At 46.0% G+C, this 9,942-nt stretch overlaps 1 protein-coding gene and 1 pseudogene across 2 annotated transcripts; one reads left to right on the top strand and one right to left on the bottom strand.

Annotated features, from left to right (window-relative positions):
• The first annotated feature begins 1,591 nt into the window (after nucleotides 1–1,591).
• LOC101771933 lies at nucleotides 1,592–6,625 on the top strand (annotated as a pseudogene).
• Nucleotides 6,626–6,769: 144 nt separating this feature from the next.
• On the bottom strand, nucleotides 6,770–8,674 carry LOC101781629 (zinc finger A20 and AN1 domain-containing stress-associated protein 4). 2 transcript variants are annotated; one of them, XM_004951518.4, is made up of 2 exons: nucleotides 8,533–8,674; nucleotides 6,770–7,819 (listed from the first exon to the last, which is right to left on the bottom strand). In XM_004951518.4, the coding sequence occupies exon 2, from the start codon at nucleotides 7,805–7,807 to the stop codon at nucleotides 7,292–7,294; it is 516 nt and encodes a 171-aa protein (XP_004951575.1). In that variant the 5' UTR covers nucleotides 7,808–7,819; nucleotides 8,533–8,674; the 3' UTR covers nucleotides 6,770–7,291. The 2 variants fall into 2 exon arrangements, with proteins under 2 accessions (XP_004951575.1, XP_022680305.1); XM_022824570.1 differs by having other exon boundaries at nucleotides 8,527–8,616.
• Between the last annotated feature and the right edge of the window lie 1,268 nt (nucleotides 8,675–9,942).

The raw sequence follows: 9,942 nt of genomic DNA, 5'->3' as shown, positions 1-9,942 counted from the left end.
GATGCTCAAATAAACAACAAAATTCTCATTGTTTGTCTTCTCAGTGTAAAAAGTAAGATGCTCAAATAAACAACGAAATTCTGGTGCAGCTTTCGGAGAGCCAGAAGCTCAGAAAAGCTGAGTTTCCAGTAGTATATAATTAATTCTAACTGTCGAATATTTTTATACTAGTTTTTTTAAATACTAGTATAACCTAGTATTGTGTATCGTAAAATAGCTCAAACGGAGAAGGCATGATCTGTTAGAGCAGTTTTAGTGTATATTTTGTTAAGTAAGGGGCAAGTGTAGACACGTCATAGGGTGCTGGTTTAGCAAAACAAGTCGCAACATTTAGACTTGTTTAGTTCATGTTAAGGTGGATCCTACAGTGATAAAAAAGATGTCTCTCCAACTTTTCCCAGCCAAGCAAGCTATCGGTCCACCCATCTGCTAAGAATAGCATTCAATACTCTTACTCAAATTATTTATTTAATCCTTGCACCGGGTGACCAACACAACAGGGGCTACGTATTGTACCACTTGTAGTTGTTTCTCTCTCCTCCACGCCTACCTAGGCCTACTCCAATAGTTGAGCCAGTGCAACACGCCTACCTAGGCCTACTCCAATAGTTGAGCTAGTGCACTGGCTTGAAGCTTGTCCACCTCTTCAATAGTTGTCTCATAGCATATTGCTCAGAGTATTTTGATTCCCGCAGCATGTCTCTCATCAATAAAATGTGCATTTCTTTTTCTCTATGAGCTAGTTGAAATAGTACAATATTTCTCCTCACTTTCTCTCTTCCATGTTAGAGCAACTCCAAGAGAGTTGCTATCCAACTCACTAAATTAAAATTTAGCAACTTACCATGAAAATCTTGCTCCAACAGACTTGCCATCATTCTTGCTATCCCATCTGAATGGCCAAATTTCTCCTCCCGCTCCCGCTGGCCAAACTTGGCAACCCAACCTGTCTTCACATCTGTCTTGCCAAGTGTGGGCCCCACATCTGCCACAACATCTTCCCCTCACGCGTCGCATCCTCTCGGAAGCCGTCGCCGCGCCACCGTCGACCGGTCGAGGCGGAGCAAAGGGAGCTCGGGGAGGAGCTAGCGGGAAGGATGGGGCGGCGCAGCAAAGGCCGCACGGGGAGGAGCCGGCTGGCGGCCTCGATCCACCGTGGGGATGCCGTGGCGCGACGCGCCAGGTCAAGCGCCTCCCGGATCCTGGTGGCGAGCTCCCCCGTCGAGCGCTACCGTCCTCCCCACGTCGCATCGGCGTCATCATCAACTCTCCCATCCGCGTAGGCGTCGGAGGGGGCCGCGCACCGCCGCTTCCCGGTAGAGTTCTAGCGCCAGCAGCTCCATGGCCTAGGTGCAGGAGGAGGACGGGGAGGGGCGCCAATTGATGGCGGAGGTAGGAGGGGGTGGGAAGGGGGATGGGAAGAAAGGGAAAGGAGGGAGGGAGGAAGGGGATGACGTGTAGGACCCACGTGTCAGTGTGTGGAGAGGGAGAGTTGAATATTTGAAAAGTGGGGAATGGATACAAATTTTTTTTGCAACAAATAGAGAGCCATCGGAGATCCTCTTATCAAAGTGATGAGGTGGATTCTGGCTGAATTATGCGGTGGGTGTGGGTCAACTGAGGACAGGGTAAGTGGGTAACGACTGGTTCTTGCCAAGAACGGGGATTATGGCGCGAGCGCCGGGCGTGCTGGCGGCGGCAGCGGCGCTGGGGGCCGTCGTGATCTTAGCCGCCGCCGCCGGCTGGCACGGCGCGGTGGGGAATTCGTGCACCAACGCGTTCCCGGGGCTGATATCGCACACGGAGCGCGCGGCGGCGCAGCCGATGTCCGGGCCCGGCCACCATGGCCACGGCCATGAGCATGGCTGCATGGCCACGAGCAGCACCTAACACCCCACCGACGAATCCAACTGGATGTCGCTCATGCCGCGGCGGGCGCTGCGGCGCGAGGAGGTGTTCGACTGGCTCCCGCTCTACCGCAAGCTCCGGGGCGCCACCACCGGCGCGCCGCGGCCCGGGGTCGCGGCCGGGAACGCCCTATGGCGGGTGGGAGGGCCCTAACGTCCAGCTCCGGGGACACTTTGTTGATGCGCCACCGCATCTCAGTTTGGTTTCGATTCTGTAGCATTTACCCACTACAATTTCGCAGCTAGGCTGAATTTCAGCGTCCTGCTGTTGTTCTTTTCAGGGCATTACCTGAGTGCTACTGCAAAGATGTGGGCTAGCACACACAATGATACTCTTAATGTGAAAATGTCGTCTGTCGTCGACGCGCTCAATGATTGCCAGAAGAAGATGGGCACAGGGTACCTGTCGGCCTTCCGGTCAGAATTCTTCGATTGGGTTGAGGCCATCAGGCCTGGGCCCCTTACTACACAATCCACAAGGTTCATGGGGGTTTTCAGTTTCTACTTCATGATAAATATGTGAATGAATGAATGATATCACCAATCTGAGTGGGTGTAATTTTTGGTTTACAGATTATGCAAGGCCTTCTTTATCAGTACACAGTGGCTGGGAATTCCAAGGCTCTTGACATGGTGGTAAAGATGACTAATTATTTCAGTGATCGGGTGAAGAATGTCATACAGAAATACAGCATTGAGAGGCACTGGGAGTCTCTCAATGAGGAAACTGGTGGGATGAATGATGTGCTCTATCAGCTCTACACGATAACGGTGATTTGCCGTTTGTTACAAGTGTAGCATCGATTAATACAGTTATATCTAGCTGATATGCTTACTTTCTCTTAATTGGGCAGAATGATCTGAAGCATTTGACACTGGCCCATCTCTTCGATAAGCCATGCTTTCTTGGGCTGCTTGCAGTTCAGGTGTGCTGAAACACTGATTTGGTTTGCTAGTTGTGAATCTTCAGCTATTTGGTGATAGCTAGGATTATGTTTACATTACAATAAATGACTGAAATAGAACTTAACCAGTTTCGGTTTTAACTATGTTAAGAATTGTGATTACTAACTTCAGTTCAATTTGCTTATCATCCGGCGGTCACTACATGTCTATATATTGAACAGATTTAGATTATGCCGCTACTGAACTGGTATTACCATGTACAGTGTATACTTTTATGGAAACGGAACTTAGGTTCCTAGTGCAGGACTCAATCAATGGAGTAGAATTACTGTTCGTCTTGAGGGATTTTTCGTTTAGTCATAGCCTTGTTTGTGTATTTGTTTCATTTCAGGCTGACAGCATTTCAGGTTTCCATTCCAATACACACATTCCAGTTGTCATTGGTGCACAGATGAGGTATGAAGTTACCGGAGATCCTCTTTGCAAGGTGAATTCATTGCGAATCTTATTACTACAGAGTTGAAGTATTCCATTTTCATCTTGGGAGACTTCTTCCATTTGGCGTTCCCGACGAGGAGTTCTTTGGTGGTGATCGCTGGTTCCCGTTCCATCAATTGGCGAAACCACAACAAAGAGTTCTCTATCTGGAGAATAGCTTCCAGAGCTGGATGTTATGACTTCAGTGGAACCATCTTCTTCATGGATCAGTGAGAGTGGAGTACCCTCTTGATATGGGAGGATATCCAGGTGTGCGATGAGGCGTGATTCATTGTCTTGGGCAAGGAATGATGGCTTCATGCCAGGCCAGTAGACGAATCTGCCTTGCGGTGTTCATGTGATTACCAGGCCTGTTGTGAACCTGATAAGGGGAGTTCTTCAAAAGAGTTCGAGTCGGAGTTGTGGTCCTCAATTGACTCTAATCCGGACTGGACTTTGGATAGAGTTTTTTGATGAATCGTGACCGCGTTTCGGAGTCCGAGCGGGAATTGGCTTAAAGTTGTATTCGGTCCACACGATGGCTGAATTGCCTGCTCGCGCGGACTAGTCCGAGTTATAGTTGACTCCGAGTTGTGGTCGAACTCGGTGTTTTTGAGATCGAAAAATTCGAATTTCTCGATGAAATTTTTCTCTTGATGTCGACGAGAGTTTCCGCCGAGATATTTTTTCTCCGGTTCTTCGATGATGCGACGTTGGAAACAAACGTTGTGCCCGCTTCGAACATGAACGCAGGCTTGATGATGACTGAAGCCATCGATCTGACGTGGAGAATTTCGGCGACTACCCCTACCTAGCGCGCCAGTTGTCGGTGTTTTAACTCGGCAACCTATCAAGAGAGTACCCGAGATAGAGTTTTGGTTGGTGGGTGTCGCCGAATTCAAGGAGTCGATGGTGACGCAGGGACACGATTTTAGATAGGTTCGGGCCGCTAAATCGCGTAATACCCTACGTCCTGTGTGTTGTATGCTTGTATTCGATTGAACCTGTTTGGAGGGGTCCCTGCCCGCTCTTATATATCCGGGGAGCAGGGTTACAGGGTAGCTTTGAGTACAAGAGTACTAGTCGGGCAAGACTATAGACTCCTACTCTAACTCGGCAGAGTAGTTTCCTTGTATTCCGACTAGCCTTTCAGGAGTTCCATGGAGTCTAGGTTGCCCTGTAGCGTAGTCTTAATGTCCTGATACGTCTCGAGTACGTCCCCTTGAGTGGGCCCGTACAGACCCTCTGGTGGGTCTGGGCATGTATGGTCGACAGTTATTGCTAAAATTCTTAATAGATTAAGATAAACTGTTTTCAAATTTTTGAAATATGCTGCACATTATGCGCGTTTAGCACAGCTGTTTAGATTTATATGCTTCTTTACTTTACATCCACTTTAGTCTTTTGCCTATGAGTATCTGCATCTCCGTGTCTGAATTTGTACCAGCTTCTGTCTTCTTTTTATCATTTGTTCTCTGCCATTTGAGTGAAGTTGACCATAAGCCTCATTTTTGAAACAGCAAATTGCAACATTCTTTATGGATACAATAAATTGGCTGACTTTACTTGGCTCACACACTGATATACCACCATGATAACCAGTGCTTGTACTACAAATACATAGTGGCGCTAGTAGAAATAGCGGATTTTGCTACCATGTGTGATAATATTCAGATTTTTGTATAGAGAATCTTGATCCAAGTATTTTTGAGGAACTTGATCCAATATTAATTGCTAGCTATCTGTTCATATGACAGGCCGGAGTATGCATCCCTTCAAGCCATCCTATTTGGGCCATTTGTTCTTGCTGGCCTATCCACTGGTGACTGGGATGCAAAAGATGGCAATAGCAGTACAATTTCAGATTGGATCACCACTGTTCCTTCAGTGCACAACTCACAGCTGGTAACCTTTTCACACAAGTATCCAATGGGAAAACATTTGTCCTCACAAGGCCATATGGCTCCCTAACAATGCAACGGCCTGAAGTTGACGACACTGACACCGCCATCCATACAACATTCGGGGCACACCCTCAGGACATCTACAGCACAACCATGAAGGGAGCTTCCATGCTGATCGAGCCATTTGACTTGCCAGGAACTGTGATCACCAATAACCTCACCCTATCCGCTCAGAAGGGTTCAGATTCCCTCTTCAACACAGATTCCCTCTTCAACATAGTACCCGGGCTTGATGGAAATCCTAACTCAGTTTCCCTCGAGCTTGGTGACAGGCGTGGATTACTCTGCGGGGACGAAGATTCAGGTCAGCTGCAAGAGTTCTCTTCAGAGCATTGGTGGGATACTCGAGCAGGCGGCAAGCTTTGTGCAGACTTCCCCGCAGAGGCAGTACCATCCAATCAGCTTTGTCGCAAAGAAAGTGAGGAGGAACTTCGTCCTGGAGCCACTTTACAGTTTCAGGGACGAATTCTACACGGTTTACTTCAGCATTGGGGCCTGAGTCCCCAAATTTGCACTTGGAGTCGAAATAATACAGAATAAGTCACAGCCTCTTTCTTCTCATACACTGCAGTTTAGAACAGGCAATTAAAGAGGAAATGAGCTGTTTCATGTGTATCCCTCTCATATACATTCACTTACTGCAATACCGAGCAATCCACACAACATTTCTTCGGTCCTTTCTTGAGTGAGGAAGTTACTTGAGATTATGTGAATTTTTCGCAGCTGAAGGCACCATTGATGAGTTTGTTCACCTTATGTATCTCGGTTACTGAAGTTGTTGCTAAACATTTCGTCCTGAAGTGATCTGCTGTTTGCCCTGAATCCGGGTTGCTCACTTCTGGCTGGGTGAAAGAGAAGTGTCATTGGGTGTCTGATTTGCAACTAGGTAATCCCCATGGTTGAGGCTGCTGAGCTCTGCAACTGTTTTCTTCAGGCTGTTACATACTCTACAATATAATGGCAGTTTTATAGTAAACTGATCAGAGCAGGTAACAACAGTTGCTGCCATAAAATACAACTGTAGCTACTGGGATGGGAGCTGAGGACGACAAAGCTGAGATCCTATCCATTCTCTCATAAACAAACAACGAATCTCAAGGCGATCAGGCTTCTCCATCATTGCCTGCATTCTTTAATCCATCGCAGCTCAACACCCGGCAGAAGAGTTGCTCAATGTTCCCATCATGTCCAAAAGAGACCCACCCACAAATTGAGGAGCAAAAATATTCGCCCCCTGCAGAAGAATTTTTTTTCGAACGAATTATTATCTTCTTTGCAAGTGACAATCATACAAAAACAAGTTGTTTATACTTGTTCCAATTCTTTGCAAGTGACAATCATACAAAAACAAGTTGTTTAGACTTGTTCCAATGCTTTGCAGGTGCCAATCATTAGGCTTCGTTCCAATCACATGTAAAAAGGAGAGCTGCATGTCCCCACTTGTACAGACTAGAAAAAGAGAAGGATATGAATTGTGAAATGTTCCCATGCAAGCAAGTTCCTTTGCATACAGGATTTTCAAAAAAGATGATGATGAATTAATACCATTCACCAAGTACGCGTTTGCATAGACTATGTTGTAATACAGAATCAGCATACCCAACAATCAAGACCCATCCTGTTACAAATCACAGCTCTCTCGACTACCACATGCTTTTAAAACGGTAGTGTCCATCCACAACAATCCAGAAAATTGCGAGGAACTATGGCAGACCATTGCTGATTACTATTACTGATTGGGATGTAACACGCACGAGACAGTGGTACATTACAGAGCTACGTAAATGGGAATGCCACAATACCGACCGAAACCACCATGAATAACTGAATAAGCTTACACAACATAGCCAACACGCAAACCATTGTGGACTCTAACTGGGGATGAATTCTTGCAGCTGCCAGGATGCATGTGCATCTCAGTGTTGAACAACTCAGGGATGTGGCAGCAAACAAGAATGGGAAGTTCAATGATAAAGCAGCAAAGATGCATGATTGAATCTTGCAGATCACAACCCATCCCCCTCCCCATTGCCCCTCTCAGATCTTGTCGAGCTTCTCCGCCTTCACCACAGGATTGGCCTTGGCAATCGCATCCCTAGCTGCAGTCCGATAGTCAAAGTGGCATTCATGTTTGTCGGAGTAACGGTGCACCGCACAGTACATGTTACCGCATCGGCAGTTGAATCCCGTCAGGCCAACCCGCTTCCTACAGGTTGCGCACCGGTTCGGGCCTTCCTTGGCCTTGGGGATTACAGCAGCAGCCTCACTGGTTTCAGCTACAAGTGGAGGCTGCACAACAATTGCCTTCTCCTCAACTTGAGCAACCGCCACCGCGGCGGTTGCAGCTATGACAGGCCCTTTCCCACCATCACCACCGTTAACAATGCTATCGATGGAGGAGGCAGCTAGCTGGGCCTGCTCCTGCTTCATTATCATCTCCTTGTGGCACTTGGAGCACATGTTCATGGTGGCCGCACTGCCAAAGAAGCCACAGTTGTTGATGCATAGGATTGGGCCCTCGGGTTGCTGGCAGCCCGCCTCCTTGTGTTCCATGACTACTATAAGCTGCACATTAAACAATCGATGTAAATAACCACACGATTTGTCACTTCAGCAAATATCACAAAACAAGATCCTAATATTTAGGGAGAGCATCGCGGAAGTCACTATCACAAAACACGCTGTGTAATACAAATCAAAACGGTATTCCTAAACGAATTAGGGTATATCAATTCAAATCTCTGTAAAAAAACCATGGTGATGTAAATCGAGGACAGTATAAACCAAATCTGCCAAGTAATTTAACTAATCCACAGCTTGCAACTAAATACGCACGATTTCCACGGAAAAAATTACTTGAATCACTAGTAACATTTAGCAGCGCTACGAACTTTAAAAAATCAGACAAAAAAAGACAGGTAAAGCCTAATCATTTGGCCAAGTGAAACAACCTTCATACAATTTTTATTTAAAAAAATAATAAGAAAAAAAAACAAGAACGCGTTTTCATTTCCCCACCCAAAAGGACTTCCACCTGAACAGAAGAAACCACCAATCGAAGACCGAATCAAGAAGCGCCCGTTCCCTTCGCGATTCCACGGCCCGTGGAATCCCCCGCACCAACGAATCGACACCCCAAAAAATCACAAGAAAAACGCGCAGAACGATCAAGGGACGCCGAATCAGGCCCCGGAAGAAACAGATCAAGCCTTCCCTACCAAATCTCACAGGAAAGAAAAACAGCACAGGGCGAGATGGGGAGCAGAGCAAACCCTAACCCTGCGCGAGCCGGCCGCGGAGGCGGAGGAGGCGTGCGGGGATTGGAATCGCGAGGAGCTCCGAAATGGGGGCGTCGTTGGGCCAGGGGAAGGAAGGTGGGGGAGCCAGATAAAAAAGGCGGAGGCGACGGGAAGTTACCTCCTTGCCCCTACCATTTCGAATTATTTGCGGTTGGTGGCGTGGAGTGGTCTGGCTGAGGTGGGGGAGGCGCCGTCCGATCGCGGTGGCGTGAGCTGATGGACGGATGGGATGGATGCGGCCGTGGATTTTCAGTGAGGTCCCTGCTGGTTGCGGGTTTATATAATTTTGGAGGGGGAGATCTTTTTCTTTCTTGATGGGGAAGAAGGAGCCGCGTAGCGTCCTTTTTCTTCTCCTATAAATGGTGTGAACTTTGAATATTGGAGTAATCGGTTTCTATATTTTTTTAAAAAGCCGGTTTCTATCTTTTTATAAGGCAAAATTTGGCATCGGTAGAAATTTGAATAACTGTCCTACATGACTTGATGGGTTCACAAGCTTCTACCGTGTAACAATATGCCAAAAATACTTTTTTATAGCATGTCGGTACACCATGGCTGCTAGAATGCAATACCGGTCTTTTTCGTACCGGAAGTGTTAGTAAAAAACTAGTGCTCCAGCAGTCTCCCTTTACTTTTCCTTTTTCCGAATAATTATTGGGACAATCCAATAATTCACCCTAACTTTCCCTAAATAAAAGCGGAGTTGTGACTCTTCCAATACGGTAGTTGGATTGGGATGAGATTATTGGGAGACAGCAAAAACAATTCTCCCAATAACGATGAAAATGATTTTAGGATATCCTTGTTAACTAGGCATTGGAAAATATTTATTGGGGGTCTGCTGGAGATGCTCTTATGTTAGTCTCCCGTTTTCTTTCTTGTAGGTCATTTTAGTTTTTTTAAGTACATAATTTTTGTTGTATATCTAAATATGTACCATACCTAAGTGCATAGCAATGATCTACAATTTAGGATGGAGGGAGTATCGTTTTGAATCTAGCTATCATAGCTGTGATAACATATGCAAACACAACAGTAATAAGTGCATCAACTTTTAGAATGTTATAACTACAATTTTTTCCCCTCAAATATATATTACATGATAGTTATTCATTTTCTTTTAAAAAAATTGGTGTTTTTCACTTAATAGAATGTTTATTGCAATTATCCTTTAAGTTCTTGCATATCAAAAGATACATTATGATGCGTGTAAAACGCAAATGGCACTGGATTGTAACGTTATTGTAGAGCGAGCCTGCACATCAACCATAAATAAGTTAGTTCCTTCAAGAGAACATCGAAGTAATAAAAACCTTACCGCGTGGTATTCGCGGTCAGCAATCTACCTTTGATACATGATACTTGATACATGAAGTAATAAAAACCTTC

This window comes from Setaria italica, chromosome I (genome assembly GCF_000263155.2).
Source record: "Setaria italica strain Yugu1 chromosome I, Setaria_italica_v2.0, whole genome shotgun sequence".
Taxonomy (NCBI): domain Eukaryota; kingdom Viridiplantae; phylum Streptophyta; class Magnoliopsida; order Poales; family Poaceae; genus Setaria; species Setaria italica.
Note: the sequence above shows the minus strand (reverse complement) of the source record. Positions and strands in the feature narration are given on the sequence as shown.

Bases quoted from the DNA above. Each gene is read 5' to 3' on its own strand.
- LOC101781629 (XM_004951518.4), bottom strand. From the start codon at position 7,807: ATGGAACACAAGGAGGCGGGCTGCCAGCAACCCGAGGGCCCAATCCTA.